At 31.7% G+C, this 17917-nt stretch overlaps 1 protein-coding gene across 3 annotated transcripts in view; it reads left to right on the forward strand.

Moving 5' to 3' along the window:
- LOC106461712 (serine/threonine-protein kinase 11-interacting protein-like) overlaps window positions 1-17917 on the forward strand; it is a 111716-nt gene that overhangs the window by 82361 nt on the left and 11438 nt on the right. For all 3 annotated transcript variants that reach the window (XM_022388742.1, XM_013921561.2, XM_022388741.1), the window contains exons 15-22: window positions 199-307; window positions 3003-3228; window positions 11361-11461; window positions 11768-12029; window positions 12346-12455; window positions 13244-13701; window positions 13999-14096; window positions 17209-17387. In XM_022388742.1, coding sequence (XP_022244450.1) covers window positions 199-307; window positions 3003-3228; window positions 11361-11461; window positions 11768-12029; window positions 12346-12455; window positions 13244-13701; window positions 13999-14096; window positions 17209-17387 — 1543 coding nt within the window. The remainder of the gene's footprint in view (window positions 1-198; window positions 308-3002; window positions 3229-11360; window positions 11462-11767; window positions 12030-12345; window positions 12456-13243; window positions 13702-13998; window positions 14097-17208; window positions 17388-17917) is intronic.

The following is a 17917-nucleotide window of genomic DNA, read 5'->3' on the forward strand; positions in this document are numbered from 1 at the left end:
GTGTTTATTGTCTTAAAACTAATTTTATTATTTTTGTGGAATAATCCAATTTACAAAATTGTTAGAAATTGTAAGTTTTAGACGACAAGTCTTAAAGATATTACAGTGTTCTGTTAAGTACTTTGTGGGGCTAGTTTGAAAAAAGGATTCAAAGAGAGATTTCTCAACTGATATGGGTGATGTCAATTTATTTTTCAGTGTCAGAAATGTCTAGCTGAGTTTTCTAAGGATGTTGCTAAGCGTAAACTTGTTAAGGTGTCTGGACCAGTAGAAATGCAACATTTAAAAAATATTTATTCCAATAAAGGTGAGTCCATTTATTTATTAATGTTTTTATTTAGATTACAATATAATTTTGATTAGAATGATATGCAAATAGAAGTTTTATTAAATAACTCCATTTATATTTTGACAAATAACTTTTTATGCATATGTACTTTAAATTCATAACTGTATATATATGTATAATTTTTAATAACTAATTTTTATAATTTTTGCATCTAGTAGACAGGTTATTGCTAGTAAATACTTGCTAATTAGCTACTTTTGCAAATACTTAATTATAATTTTTTAAATTTGTAATTGTACCCATAATTACCTTTACATATTTTAAGTTATCAAGGTGGTGACTAGAACTGTACTACGAAGTGCTGACTGGAGTAACTTAGACATTTTGTATGATGAAAAAATGACCATAATTTCCAGAAGGAGGATATATTTACTTCACTCAGAGTGTCTTGCTACTTACTGTGCTAGACTCGCAATGTCTAATAGACTATACACTTTGAAATTTGTTCCATCATCTCTATTAATCTATAGAACTTCAGTTTTAGATCACAAGTCTCAATGATACCACAGTGTTGTGTCTAGTACATTTATGGAGCTAGTGACTTTATGATAATTTTTTTCATCATACAAAATTGGGACTAAATCGTGGTTTTGTGTAAAATAATAAATAATAAACACGAAACATTAAAATCAATACACATTTTTAATTCAGGCCAATCTATAGCTTCTAAAATGTGGATTTTACATATTTCAATGTTTACCATGTCATCATCAGGAGTGAATGGGCAAGACATAAATGTCATATATATTCATTCTTAGGTCACATGACCTGTCTGTAAGTTTACATTTCTGCATAACTCTCAGAGGAGGTGCCTCCACATTCTTACACAGATATTTGCCAGACCTTTGTCTCTATTTAATAACTCATGATTTTTTTAAACCTTATTATTTCTAAAGATTCACAGATATTGTTTGCTCTGATACCCTTAGGTTTAGCCAATATTATTGTTTTTTTTTTCATAATATTTTATTGTTCTGTTTTTTGTACATGTTCTGCTATGGATGAATTTTCAGTTCTTTAATTTTTTTACACATCCCTTATGTTCTGCTAAACAATATTTCAAATTACATTTTGTCTGTCCAATATAAACACTTCCACATTCACATTCAATTTTATAATTTCCAGCTTTTTCTATTAACTGTATATTATCTTTAGTATTAATTAGTATTAAAATTTGTTTTATCTTATTCATCAGCTTAAACATGGAGTAAAATATCTGTTGTCTTCCAAGTACTTTAAATAAACTAGAAGTTAAACCTGGAACATATGTCAACACTAAACATTACTTTTAATTTTATCATAACTAGGATTTATGGTAATACCTTGATCCATTACCACATTAGTGAATTTTTTAACTGCTCTAACTACAATAGGTGGGTTAACTTCTCTTTAATATAAAGAAGTGGGGATTAAAACTGCTTAGCACTCGACACTATACCAATAAGACAAGCAAATGCAAGCAAAGTCTAGCATCCAAATTTAGTATATAGTTGCAGAAACTAAGTAGATTAATCAAATTAACTATTGTATTTTCAAAATAACTCAAAATCAACTAGAATATGTATAAGAAATTATGACGAATATGTATATATTTTCAATACAGTCAACTAAGAACAAAAGTTTTAAATGCTTAACTAAGTAAGCCAATATACTTCTTTCATTTTTAATCTAATGAAATAAAATTTAGTATGCTGTAACATATCTGATAGAACTTTTTTTAAAGACAGTGAAGTTGGGTATTTAGCTTATCAATAATTAGGCTTAACACTGTTGATTCATTTTGCTATCTTCTCAGTCGTTAATGTCATAACAGTTAATGAATAAGCCTACTATTTACTATCTACATTATAGTAATAAGGCAAAAGAAATATAAGCTTAACTTACTAGAGAATTACATAGTCCAAGTCAACTATTGTATTCTCAAAATAATTTGAAATTAATTAGAATATTTGTAGGAAATTAAGAAGAACATTAATTGACTTTATATAAAACATTTCTGAGAGCCTAACTATCAGTTGTCATCTTTATTCTCTACTGTTATCCTGTATTCACATAAATGTGCATTTAATTAGTTTAGTTTTTAACCTTTTTCATATTCATGATTCCTGTTTATACTCTCAGTGTACTGCATGACAAGGTAGAACTGATTTAAGTGATTTTTGACACACTTGTACACATTTTAGAGAATGTTTTTAAATTTTAAAATATATTTTCGTGTTCAAATAAACATGTAAATATTCACTAGAAGTACAAAATGTCATTCCAAAACTACCTTCATTTAGTTACAGTTTCAAAAGTTAATCAATGTAATGCAAAACCTTTTAATACCATAAAATATAAAATCTTAACGTTTCAGCACTGTCTTAACTTGAATGGTAAATTCAAGGTTCTGTCATCTTTAATAATCATAAACGAAAGTTGTGGTATTTATATGTTTTTTAAACATACCCTTTATTGAATTTTGTTCTTGTTTTTAGTTTGGTGAAACAAGTTTTACTAATTGTGCAAGAGAAAATTGTGAGTAACTTGTACAAATTTTCATATAAGTATTAAGTTAAAAATCAGGTGTGATGATACTGGGATGTAGTTAAGTAAATACAGTAGTTAAACAAGTTCTAACCCTTTGATTAAATAAATGTTGACACAATTTCAGAGTATCATAGTGAAGTTGAAGTTTGTCCAAACTGTGAGAGCACAGTTGTGGTGCAGCTTGATTCTTGTCCTTTACCTGCTGCAGAAAGACCGACTACTCTACAAGTTTCATCCCATTTCATGCCACAGAAAACTGCACACTCTTCAGACAGTGCTTCTCACTTATCTAGTTCTCCACGAAAATTCTCCTCGGATATATATGGAAAGAACTTTAATACAGATAATGGGTATGTTATTCAGTACTGATTTCTTTCTCTGACTTGAAATGTGTTTCAAAGTATAATAGAATCAAGATACTTCAGATTTCACTGTTCTAATGACCAAAAAATTTATGGTGTTCTTATTTTTCTTTTTCTACTTGTTGTTTAAATCGTGATGATTAGTTTCACTATTTCTGTGCTTGTAGATATACTTCTATGCTTACCTAGATACTTTAAAGCTATAATGGACAGTGCTACCATACAACAAGTACGGGGATCTCATCCAGTCTCTTCCTTGTATTTTTCTAAATCAGCACTGTCCAACAGAAGGGCATAAGGATCTTTGTTCTACCTAAAGTGGCACCAAATAATCAGTGATGTTAAAGTAGAAATTCCTTCATTAAGCTAACTATTCTCAAGAATTAGTTAAAGTAAATAATTCAATAATTGAATAATCTAAGTATCAACTGTAATGAACTAGTTGGTTGTTAATAATATATTGTTGAAAGAAACATGATAATTTCAAGCTAAAACTTATTAAAACATCATAAGTACTTTATTCAAATAATGCGTAGATTTCATTTAAGTATAACACATTTCAATAGGCATATGATTGGTGCAATACAGTTGAATGTTCTAATTTTAGTACTAATTTCTTTTACACTTTTATTAATTAGTACTATGTAACTTTGTGTTTTACAGGTTAAGACCATAAAATACATTTATATGCACATTCATGCACCTTTGAAATTCTTTTAATTTAGAGTATCTTTTATTCTCCTCATTATTTTCATTATTATATTTTTATTCTAAAATGAGAAGCATAACCTTTTTTTTTTAATAGTCTAATCTTTAACTACTAGAATCTATATGGCCCCACAAAATTTTATTTTGCTCATAATTAATTTTTGTCCTTATAATAGCATTTAAATTTCTATTATTTTCATAGAGTAGTGTAAGCTTATGAAACAGTAAAATATATTTTTAAGCAACTTCTATATTTTCTAAAGAAAAAAATAATACCTTAAGGTCTATGTAACCTGATAAAACATATTTTCAGTTTTTAAGGGTTAAGCATAAAGACACAGATACATATGTATGTACACAAGAAATAAAAAAAAATCAGGAAGACCACATTTTTGGGAATGAATTAAATGACTTATCTATTAAATCAGTGATGTTTTAAATAAGTTTAACAAGTTGTTTCAGTAACATTTTTTAGTTCTTATAACTAAATTATATTTAATTTTTTTATATTAATATTTGTAATTTTATTTTTGGCTTCAAGAATTATGTTTGGTATCAAACTGTAGATTATAATTCATATGTTATTATTATCCATTAATTAAGTTCTTAATTTAAAAGTAACTATTAAAAAAGAAATCCTAAATATCGATTTTTGTGTGTCACAAGGTATGTTGAATGCAGCATTTATTTAAGTTAGATGCTTGTGATATCCAAATACAAAGTTTGTAGTTTCTTATGAATTAAATACTCAAATTAACAATATTGATAAGTTAGAATATATATAATAAGAACCTCCTAGCTTTTCTATTTGCTGGGATATTGCTCATGTACTGAACCACACACATTAGCCCTGCCCACCACTTTCCATTTTTGGAAACACTTCCTTATGTACAAATACTTCTGTCTCTGACACATGAATAACCAATCAAAAGCTCAGGATGTCCCATTAGTGACTTTCTCAGCCATATTGAAGTATAGCGACATCAATTCGTTCTTTCGAAAGAAATCTTCAAGCTGGTAAGTTGAGTCTTTAGTCTACTTGAAAGTTCATATTTTTTAGACCCAAATTCAACTTAGTTACTAAGCTATGGTATTGATATAGTAATTTATGACTTTTTGGTTATTTCAAATGTATATATAAAACCGAAAAAAATTATTTTGTTTCACATCCACATGAGAAATTTGATAAGGCTTAGCAACCTGAGGCAAGCAGCAAATGAGTTCAAAGTTCATAACTAGAAGAGATAATTGTTTGCTATACTTCTTTATTTACTGTTCTATGTTTTAAGAAAAATAACTTTAAGAATTATTTATAAATAGTAATAATGTATTGTAACTGAAATGTGACTGCATTTTACGAAATAATAGCCCACTAAAACACAGCCAAGACAGGTCACTTGGTAAAGGCCAGTTTTATACTCTTGGATGTGGTAACATGAGTGCATGTGTGCCATGTCATTGCAACTTCAATAAGATTAGCCAGGCACAGATGAAAGGTCAATATAATAAAATAAATAAATATATGTAAATGTATAATGTTATGAAATGTAAGCTATTTAGACTAAACATTTTTGCTTTTGTGTTATAATTTCTAGTCATTCTAGAATGAGAAAGGCATAATTTGTATTCATTTCCTAATTTTTTAATGAGGTTATGAAGTCGTTCAAATCTAACCAACATGTACAGAGATACAATAGTGAAAATAACAGATAAAATATTGTTTTTTTCAAAAAAAAAATGTCTGCGGACTTATACCACTAGAAATCGGGTTTCGATACCCGTGGTGGGCAGAGCACAGATAGCCCTTTGTGTAGCTTTGTGCTTAATAATGATAAACAACATTGTAAGCAAAAAATCAGAGTTTTTAATAAAGTATTTCCACTAAAGATCTGTCAGTTTTCAAAGCTTTTACTGAGTTAATCTGAGATTAGGGTGATTTTCACATTAAGAAAAGAAATACTTTTTCATTTTACAGTTTTCATATTTGATTTGCATAAATTATAGAACCTCCTAAATGAATATCAAAAGTTTTTTCTTCATTAAAACTTTATATTTTATCTGTTGTTTTTTCTGCTTTAATTGTAGTGAAACCATCAATGTACAGTGAAATGGAAAGTTAAAAAATATTGAATGAAATGGACAATACTTTCTTTTCTTCTTCTAACAATGGATCATTTCACTAAGTGAATGGTCTACATTATCTTCATAGTTATGTCTATAAACCTTTTCACATCAGTTTTCTGTGGTTTTATTCTTGCCTATTGTACCTACTTGAGCATTAATCCTCCCATCAAAAAGAAATAAAACTACAGTGGGAGATCATTAGCATATATTGTGAATTTCATGAGCAATCTGCATGACCTGTGTGATCTTTGCAAGTGCAAGCCAAAACTGTGCAAGGTGTCACTTTTTTCCAAAATCGTACTTACCTCCTCTAACCCAAAGCTATCTCGATCCTGGTCTGCCCTCTAAGAATTCCTAAAACATTTCGCTACAGCGCACCAGTCTTTATACCCCATCAGTTTTGTACCATTTCAGAACACTTGCTGATCATGTGACTACTCTCCACCAATCGTATTGTGCCATCTATACTGTTGCAACTAGCTCCCTGTACTATTCTAAAACAATCCCCACTGTTTTGATTGGCATTCTAGTGAGTAGATGTATGTTTTAACTCACTCTTTGATTATGCTTGATCACATTATATCAGTTTTTAACTTCAGATTTCTACTTCTTGTGTTTGATTTCCATTATTTCTGCACATTTGTTTTCAAAAATATTTCTGTTTTCCAAATTCTAATTTGTTCATATTAATATAAGATTTAATATGGTAGATGATGAAATTCCTGCAGCAGTCAACAATGGTTCTGACACTTGTCTCTGGGTCGACGATATCTACTTGGGAAGTACAGGCTTTAGTTTATGGGGAGCTTGTGTCTTACATTTGGTTGACGAGTTATTTCTATAGCACCTTCCACCTGTTACTGTGCCTCCATGTAATCTCCAGGGTTATGTATTGTTCTTTTCCCAGGAGATCTGTGATAAGTTTTAAGCGTATTTTCTTCACTCCTAGTAGGTATACCCACATTTAGTGAGTTTTTGTGCTTGTGTGGATTGACCTAATTTTCTCATGTGATAATTTAGGTCTTTCATGTCTTCTCTTCTCAATATTTGGTAAATTTGATTTTTATAATTCTTTTACCATCTAAGTTACTTTAGATTTGCATTTAGAGTTTGATTATTACTTTGTTTTTATTTAATGTTTGGTTTGTGTACAGATTTTGCACGATAGTTACTATTTGGGTATTTGTAAATTCAACCAATATTGTGAGTTTGTTGGTTTGTTATTTATAGATCCTTTCACTGTTTATGTTATTTATTTGTAAGTTCCTTTTTTTTTTCACTACTAGTCACATCTAATTTGGGATTAGATTTGAGTCAAATTTTGTTATTGTTAACTGGGTGATTTTTCATTCTCATTGTCGGTTTTACTTTCAAGTCTCTTGTCTTATGGTAACACCACATATAGATGTGTTTGTCAATCATTGGAATGCAAAACTTTCTTCCTTTTTCGTTTCTAGCTCCACATCCTTTAGCTCTGGAAGTAGATGCATTCAGTCAGGATTGGGGGGTCTTCACCTCTATACCTATCCTCTGATAAGACTCCTCTACAGAGTCTTTTTCCTTATCCAGACCACTCCTTGTTGTTTCCTGCTTGTTGCTCCATATTGGCCTACTCAGATGTGGTTCCTCTGCTCTGGCCCTTACTTGAACAACAACCCCTGCCCTTCTCTTAGTCCCAGTTCTCTCCTACGACATACATGATTAAACATAGTTCATTCTGACATACCAAATTCCACCTTCACATGTGGCTTTTGTTCGGTCCCTTGCCTCAGTTCAGGGACTCACTCCTCATGTAGTGTCTTTCCTTTCTCATTCAATTTGACCTTTCTTCTAGTCTGTGTACCAGAGGTGGTAGTCTACCTTCAGACCTAAATCTGTTCACCGTGGCTTCTACCCCTCCTGTCCTTCGGTACCTTATCTTTCCCAGTTCTTTGCTTAGTTATTTGATCAAGGTTGGTCCAGGTCAACTGTTTATAGTTATAGGACTGCTCTGTTGAACACCTTCCAATTCTCCTGTTTCTGGAAAGCCTTCTCCTCCCCTGTTATTTCTTTCATTTTCCATTCTTTTTGTCTTATCCGTCCTCCACATTCCTTTGTTTTGCCATATTGATCTCAATTTTGTCCTTCATGCCCTGTCCAGTTCTCTATTTGAACCCATTGCTACATGTTCCTTGTAACATCTTTCCCATCCTCTTCCTTCTCCTCCTTGGTTGGGGTCATCATCATTTTGATAGTTATGCCATTCATGTCTCCTGCATCCTTTACCATTATTCTTATGTTATCCTCTATCCTGATCAGGCCGTCCTTTCTTAGACATCTACTGCACAAGTGGATGGTTTGGCCTTCTCTCCTATTTCCGTACCTTCCATTTCCCACCTGTACTTCCATTCAGTTCTGGATAGGCTTCTTTGTCCGGTTCATTCCATGAAATGTTATGCCTCCTTTCATGTTATCCTTCCTGCCTATTTGTTCCAAGGATTCCCTCTGTGTCCCATGATATGTCTCCCTATTGCACTCACTGGTTGGGTTTGTCAATTAAATATGACTGGTGTATTCTGACTTTTCCATGGAAGGTTGCCATCTGCACAATGTTTCTTCACACCCAATTTGCCATCTAACTATGTCTTTCACTGCTCACCTTTGTTGGCCTTTGGAGGAGATTGTTCAGGCTGGGATGTGGACAAGTCCCAATACCTTTATCACACATTATCTGCACAATCTGGCTGTGTCTTCCTTGGACAGGAATTGTCTACCTTCTGTGGTATGTCGACATTTTACTTTTCTTATAAAAGTTTTGGTTATTACATATTGTATTTCAGGATCCCACCTGGTGGCAGGTGTTGCCTGATCAGGTATGCTTCATATTTGTACTACATATGAATAATTCTATAATGCTCACTGTTTACTAGCTTCATTTATAAAGGACCATCACTCATAATCCTCATGAATAAAGCAGATGGGCATTTCTTCCCATTCCTACTGACCTGTGATTCCTACAATTGGGGCCTATCTGCTTTTCAAAATAGGGAATCTCAAGCATCCATTGCGCTGTCTCTGGTGTATCATTTTTCAGACTCCCCAAAACACATTCCTCTCCTTCCCACTCTTCTAGTGGAGCATGGAAGTCCTAACTACCTCAGGTTCCCAGTCACTGGAGTGGTGGACCATAGAAGTTTCCTCCTAGGTGGGTTTTGAAAAACCAAAAATTTTCTTGCCCTTATGTACATACTCAATGAGAAGAGGGCTACAGTTGTTATAATCATTACAGTACTGAACAATGAATTATACAATAATATTCAGTATCCAAGGTGTTTCCCCGGATGTTTTTGACCAGGCAGACTGCACTTTTTCATCATATATTTCTTATGCAAGGAGCTTCCACTAGATGTTTTTTGCCTGGATGGACTGCACTTGGCATAATCCTATGTATTCCAAGGAGTATTCCTAGATGTTTTTTGCGTGGGTGGACCACACTTGTCCTATTCAAATGCATTTCATGGTCCTTATGCCCTAGCCATGTATTGTTATTTCATTTTTCTCCCTAGCTCATTTACTGGCACCATGCTGTGATTCATTTTCAATGTTGGGTACTACATCTTGTGTCTTACGATAGCTTGTTATGACATGGGTGTGGACAGAGGGCTAGTTATGATGACCTTCACAATTGCAATCTTAACAGTAACTTGTATCTTTCATAATCCTACATATCCAAGGTGCTTACTCTGGATTTTTTTGTCCAGGCAGACCATACTTGTTGGTTGATATATGTTATAAAGGCATTTCTACTGGATTTTTTGTCCAGATGAACTGAACTTGGCACACTTCCCTTGGCATATACATGTAAGGGAAAGTGGTTGTCAACACCATACTGATTCATATCATTGTTATCCAGTACTTCCTACACTGTTTCAGTGCTGTACATCTGTTTTTTTATTTGAGTGGTGCTTCTCAATTCAGTTCCGCCCCAAATGTTTTACTGTATTGATTGCTGGGAGAAAAGCATACCTGTTCCAAAAGTATTGCTGTATCTCACTGATGTGCTTTCTCTTCATATTCTAGCACACCCAATCTTTCATTGCGGCCTCTTTTTACTGGAATTGAGATTGATGCACCTTCACTGGCCCCTCCACCTTGGCAATGTGAGATTGTAGCTTTGGGTGAAAAGAGGTAGACCGTTTCAGAAGTTAACATTTTCTTACTGTGAAAAATGTACTTCTGATAGGTACTTCCCACCCCACTGAGATGCCGGTATTTATGGTTTGTGCCTGCCAATTCTTGAAAGTGAGGATTATTCTGGAATAGTAGCAGGAGCTAGCTGCGTCAGTATAGATGGCACAATACAATTGGTGGAGATTAGTCACATGATCAGCATATGTTCTGAAATGATGCAAAACTGATGGGGTATAAAACTCGTGTGCTGTAGGAAAATTTTTTTAGCAAGTAAGAAAATGTTAACTTTTAACTAACTTCTTCAAATAAATAAATTCATGTAGGTTTCAAATGTGAGTATTAGAACATAAAAAATATATCAGACAGTTGAATAGAATGTCCTAAACCTATTTTAATTTAACTGGCTTGCTAACTAGTCTATAAATAGGTTTAAATAATTTCACTAGCTCCTAAGAGCTGAACAATAATGAACACACAAAAGCCATCTGAGGAATATTATCTACATCTGCATACCAAAAAGAAATATCTTTAATAAGATTCTATTAGCCAGAAAATTTCTCTTTCTATTGGTAATTAAAGTTCTTATCACATGGTATAGATAAATTTCTTCATGGCTATGATAAGATGGGAGGAGCTTCACTGGCTGGTCTAACAAATATATTTATATCTCAGCAATTTGAGAAGGTAGGGATTGAAATTTTATATATTGGCTTGTAAATATCTATAGTTTGTGTTTCTAATTGGTGTCACTCTTAAAGTTCTTACAAGGAATAAAGAAATTCTAAGAAATCAAAGGGAAGTTGTGTCACATGACACAAAGAAGTGAAGATTGAGAACTGATTTAAATATTTCCTTTTGAAATTAAGAGGTTAAAACTTACATAATATAAAACTTGAATCATAAACTACATGTTAATGTCAATTTTTTAAACTACATTGATAATTACGTTATTTAATCAAATTTAAATTTATTTCTGTACTCTTTGACCAAGTTGATGTCATAGGGTTATCCCTAATTGACATATTTGAAGAAAAGTTGGATATGAATATGTGTATAATAAGAAGGAAGAGTTGTAATCCTGTGTTAATGTGCATGTCATGAAAGGAAATTATTTACAGGTCAAAATCTTTACCATATGGATCCAGAGTTATCAGTTGCAGTCCAAACTTAAGATACAAGAAGTACAGTCATGGTCGAAGTGTTTCTCTAGATTTTCAAGGTAATAAATAAACATATAATTACAATATAGATATAATTTTCCATACCAAACCATGTGTTAGGCCTTAAATTGTTATGATTACCATAGTACGCATTAACATTAGTTTTCATTACTTATTTGCTCATACCTTTGTTATATCCTTTAAATATGAACTTTTTATTACCCCATATGCTAACCTGCTTATTTTACTGTTCGTTTAGTTTATTTGCTCTCCTGACATTATATGTTTAGATATAGTATTATAAAATTATGTGTTTGACAACAGAGCAGCTTTTCCTAAAGATATTCCTGGTTTTATATTCTTAGATGATGGTGAAGATAAAAAGGACCAAATGAAACCCACAAAGTCATCATCAGAAACCAGCTCCCTTGTATCATCTGAAGTAGTCTTAGATCCAGTGTGTTCTTCAGTCCTTAAGCACAGAGAAGATTTCAAAAGAAGCTCTAGTGACATTACAATACTGAGTAACCCTAGCCAAAGTAGCATTGCTGTGATCTCTTCATCTAGTTCAGAACAAGCTGTTCAAGGATTAGAAGTGATTTCTGAAAAATCAAGTGTCTGTAGTCCGTAAGTCAGTAATCAGGTTTATCACCTTGTAGTAAGTTTATGCAACACATTATCAATGTTATGAAATGACACTTACATAAGTTCGTAGGAAATAACTTTTTCAAAATTTTTAAGCCATTAATTGATTGTAGTATCAAGCTATTAATAATTGGCGATTTTTTTATTGCATTTTTCAGTGAAAGATTCTGCATTAAAATCTGTTTAACATTAATTATTACCTTTATATCCATTCCAACTATTTGATTTGTATGACTATATTTGTGTCTAAAAGATGTAATGTTTCACAGATATGTGCATTATCTTTAATGTTTTCCAGTGTTGCTTCTCCACATCATATAAGTGATTTCAGCAAGTTAGATACATCCAACTACCCCGGTGTGACAAGAAATCGTTACAGAAGCTTAACTGCAGAAAGTGTTTCATCAGGTATTCAACCATTAAGCTGTGTTATATCAATTTGGTATTGAGATTTTGTGTCATCACAAAAATATGTCACTCTGAATATGAGAGATAATATGGTAACATGATTAAAACCATGTGTGCATCGAACATTGACCCCCCACCTCCACGTTCTCCAGTGCTCATTGGTTGCATCACAACTGGGTTGGTACAATCTCCACAGCTGTATCACCTGAGGAAATGAACAGTTACTGACCACAAATTTAAACCAATTATGATTGACACTTTTCTTGACTTCCAATCATAGGCCTCCTGGAGACTCAGGGGCAGGGGCCCCTACCTTATATGGGGCCTCCTCACTTTGCAGGGGTGTGGGAGCTTATGTTACACCTCTATTGTTATAATGTTTGATGTATTACATATAAATAATGTATAATATTGTTCATATATAATATAATATTTACGGTATAACATAACGTGCTTAGAAAAGGTAGAAATTTTGACTTGGTAAATTTTCTTTGATATTTATAAAGTGGAAACGACAGATGCTACTTAAATTGATTTGGGCATTATATTAGCAGGAGAACTTAAAGGATATTGTTGGAAAGAGAAGAAGCCGGTGCTAAATTCCTCTAGTTCGTAAATCAAATCATTTTTTATAAACCTCTGATTTGAAATCTGTGACGGACAAATTATAAGGAATGTGTGATAAAACATCTGCAATCTAACATGAATTTATTTATCCCAAATTTTTTTGTTTGTTTTCAAGTGAATTCTAAGAACTTTAATCACATTTTTTGTTGTTGTTGTTGTAGGATCTATGACAAGCAGTGTTTGTACAACCATACAAACTGGAAAACCATCTGACACTGACCTTGCTATAATAACACCTGAAAATGCTGGTTCAAAAAAATCATATAATGCAAGTTTATTAGAGGCATCACAGTGTACTAATAGTTCTGATAATACTTCTTCTGTATCATCAGAAATTTCTGCAATTCCTGAGGTACCTTTTGATAGTGTGGGTACTAAACAAAACCAAGACAACATTGAAGTCAAAGATACCAATAAATGTGAAGCACAATCATCTAGAGTTATAGAAGGAAATGATGAGAGCAGAATTTCTTTGAGTCACAATATTAACATTTGGTCCATGTTATCTGAAGGAACAAGGGTCAGTCATAATGATTTTGTGCAGATTGACCATCGTCTTAAACTTTACCTTGAAGTCTATGTACTAGGCAGAGAAGAGGAGGTTACAGGCATGTTAAAGGTATTATTAACCTTTTAAAAAAGGTATCTTAAGGGAGGGAAATATAAGTAGAAAATAATTTCTGTTATGTTGTAAAAGTGTATTTTATCTGACATTGAACTGAATATCTCTGTTTAAAAGGAAAAAAAATACAACAATGTGAAAGAATATTGAAGAAGTTGCATAGCAAATGAAATATTGCTGAAAAAAATAGAAAGTAAATATTTTTGTAAAGCAAATTTATTTATGTTCTTTTCAATTTTTTTTTTCCCAAAAGTGAACAAAATGTATTAATAAAATAAAAACTGTATCTTGCAGGCAGGACTTGTCCTACACTCATCACTAGAAGAGGTTTCAGGATTGCTAGTGCTTTCAGAAACTCAGCTTTACATTCTTCTTAGAAATGGCAGTGAAGAGTATGCCATGGATTATATATATTTATTGTGATTTTAAAATTAGCATATATCTGTATCTTTATTATATACATATACAAATCAAAAGTGAGCAATAATAAACAATACCACAAAACAATGAAGAGAGTATTCATATGTGGTATTTTTAGGTAAACTGAAAATACTTTTGAGCTATTTTAAATATGTCTGCTAAACGGGAGATTTGATTAAGTTACAAAAATGTGAAATAATGCTGATCTTGTACTGACTGAGTTAATGCTAAGGAATAACCAGACAACACACAGTGTAAAACACTATATTTATGAAACAAAAACACAGTGTTTGTGGTTGCATGAATGAACCAAGGATGGCTGCTTCTCTACTAGATGACCAGGTCAAGGCCAGGTAAGACTTTAATGAATATTCAGTAAATGCAAAGTTCCTACCTTACAGAAACATTGCATTTACATATAGATTTTGTTACCACATGATTGGTCAGTTTCATTCTACATAAGTGGGTCTACAACATTTAGATGTTACCTGTACCACCATTGAAAGACACTGTTATCAACTTCCTGGACAAGGTTGCTGTTAGGCAGTAACAGGTATTATCAACTTTCAAAATGACACAAAAAAACAAAACGACTTAATGGTTCTTTTGATCAAGTAATATGTGAAAGCCTGCACATATACAGAACAAAGAAGAAGTTCAGAATAGATTGTAATGCTAAAGAAAAAAGAAACCTATGGCATATTTCTATACCAAATATCAAGATGACATTGCATGATACAAGAACTGAGGTTAACCAAATATCAAAACAAGGTGAATGTTAACCTCGGTTTTTGTATCCCATCTGATGATGCCAGGTAAACCTGGTGAAATGTTGTGTGTGAAAATAAAAGTTTTACTATGTACAACCAATCAAAACTTGTGTGAATTTTAAAAATGTAGTTCTTTCTAATATTTAAACACTTTAACTTTAAAAAATGTACAGAAATTTAAAATTTTCTTCTGAACAGTTATGTGATATTTGAAAACAACTACAACTCTCTAAATATTCCTTTGAGGAAATTACCAACTTTTTATTTCATTCATTACTGTCAGGGTACATATATAGTATCATATTAATTAATTCTATGGATTTGGTTATTACAATACTCAGTTTAAAGAATGAACCTAAAGAGCTGGATGAAATCACTCATTTTCTATGTAAACTGCATAGAGGATCCTAGTAATAATTAGCTGGATTGGTTGCAAAACTGTTGGTGTGTTATGTATGTTTCTGTTTATTTCTGTAACTCTAATGTTGTAACCAACATAAAAGAAGTAATTTGGTGCATGAATAGATTGTTGTGATGTGGAACAGCAAACTGGTCACAAACTCAAGAAGTTCACACGAGAAACAAAGGCAGAATTCACAATATATATATAATTGTGTGTGTAATTATGCATATATATATAGGCTTTATTTACTGCATTAACATCATGAATACAGAAGGTTTCCAATATTTTGATGTCAGAACAAATGTGCATTAATTTAATACTTGGGTTTAAATAGTTAGTGAATCAGAAATTACTGTTGATCAATATACCAAACTTTCTTCCATAATTTGTTTGATGACATAACTTGCTCCCATCTTAAAGGAAAAATTTTACAAGAATACGAAAGGTAACAGTAAAACTGAACATTGATTTATGATGGAGGTATACTATTACTTCAGGCTTGAGCAGGATCAAGATTCTGACTTGGTGGCTAGTTCAGTAACTAACTAAATCTCTCTTCAACTAACTTGGTTTAGCAACAGATTTTATTTTGCATATCTCAGTACAAATATTGCTGGTTACCCTACAGTCAGGTTTTGTTTTCTTGGATTAATCCATTTCTTTGTGATGCATAATGTAGCTAGTACATTGTCTGTGGAACTTTTCACAAGAATTTATGGTAGTTGTTACACAATATTGTTATTAGTAGGAGTAGTTTTTTTGACCAAACATATCTCAGTAATTGATATCTAACTTATAAGTTTTCTTAGTGCTTACTTTTATCATATGGGCTTTGCTTGATTATCTCAGTTAAAATACAGACTATTTTAAACGTCTTAGTGTGATCTAATACATCATCAGGTATTATAATCTATTCTCAAATATTGATTTTAAAAAATCTATTTCTTTAGTAGCTGGCAAAAATTATTGTTGAAATAATGAAAAATATGACAGTGGTAAAATGCATAAAACAATGTTTAGACTAAAAGCTTCAATGTATAAGAAACAAGTAAGAAAATAATGGTTAGATGCAAGGAACATGAAAAACAAAAAGTCAAATATATATGAAGGTATTATTGAAAAATAACACAAGATAAATCTTAAAAATGTTAAAGTATTGAATTTAGAGATAAACTCAAACAAAAGAAAAAAATGTGAAAGTACTTTGAATCAACTCTTAAAGCCTAATATAAATTAAACAGATGGAGCTAGCATCTTTATAATCATTATTATTTGATTGGATGTATTTGTGATTTAAGTATATTTGTACTTTGCATGATCATATCTCACTGTCAGAGATGAAACCTTGTACTCAAATAAATATATTATTCCACAAATAGCTGTTTTAAACTTTGTATGTTTGATAATTAATTAACTGGGTATATATTAAAAAAAAAAGAAAGTACTTTGTATCTTATCTTTCCCAGTAAGTATTTGTCACTCTTAGGACAACCAACTCAAAAAGTAATCATGCTAGTTTCATAATGAGTTAGACTTTTTCATTTTGTCAGTTGTATACTTCAATGTGTTGAATTAGAAAGATATTTAATTAGTTTGAAATTCAATTCCTTTACATGCATCTCCTTATTGTAATCATAAACTTACAGTGACTGAGATAAGAGTCAGTGAGTGGTATGGTACAAATAATTTGTATTGTTTCTTATAACATGTGATGAGAAAGTGTTTATTACACTCAAAAAAAAAGATTAAATTCTTTGCCAGTTTTAGCAAAATGTCGTTGATTGTAGTACAGTAATGAAACTTTAATAGTGACTCAATTTCTTTATTGTAATTTGCAGTTTTCTTTGCATATCTGACCAGTGTTATAGAACATAGTTTAAAATATTTATATATTATTTTATTCTCTCTCAGTAGTGACCCAGATTCCAGTCTCCAGGTAGTTGATATTAAGCCATTGAAGAAACTTTCAAAAATTACTATTTTATGTGGAAGTCAAGGTTTCTGGCTAACCTGGGGTGGAGATGGTTTTTGGATTCTGTGTTTATTGAAAGATGCTGACTATTGCAATTGTTTCATCTCTTTTCTATCAGGTTGGTAAATAAAATAAATTATTACTTTTAAATATTGATTGCGAATGTTGGAATTTCATGTAAACTATTGGGAATGTGACTTTTCTACTAGATAATAGCATTTTTAGAAATACTAACCTCAGACAAAGGTATTGATATGCTACAAAATTATATTTTAACCCGTTACTTGCCGTGGCCATTTTGTTCTATTTTGAGGGCAAAATCACATTTGTGAATTGAAAAAATGATAGAGAACTTATCTTTTATTGGATTTCAGATTTTATTTTTGTAAATAGTAGCATAACATTCAGTTATTTGTACAAAATTGTATTATTTAATGTAGTTTAAAGAGAAATTTAATGAAAAAATTCTTAAAATACGTTTTAGACTGTAAATAAGCACCCTCTAAGAGGAAAATGTTTTTTTAAGATATTTCCTTCCACTTCAGCACTGCTCGTGCCATCTATGATTGGTATCTAAACCTTTTTCTAGTCTGTTTTCTTCATAAAACTGCATCTGGGCGTGTTAAACCTCAGTTGTAAAACTTTTAA

The sequence above is a fragment of the Limulus polyphemus genome, unplaced genomic scaffold (genome assembly GCF_000517525.1).
Source record: "Limulus polyphemus unplaced genomic scaffold, Limulus_polyphemus-2.1.2 Scaffold1016, whole genome shotgun sequence".
In the NCBI taxonomy this organism is placed as follows: domain Eukaryota; kingdom Metazoa; phylum Arthropoda; class Merostomata; order Xiphosura; family Limulidae; genus Limulus; species Limulus polyphemus.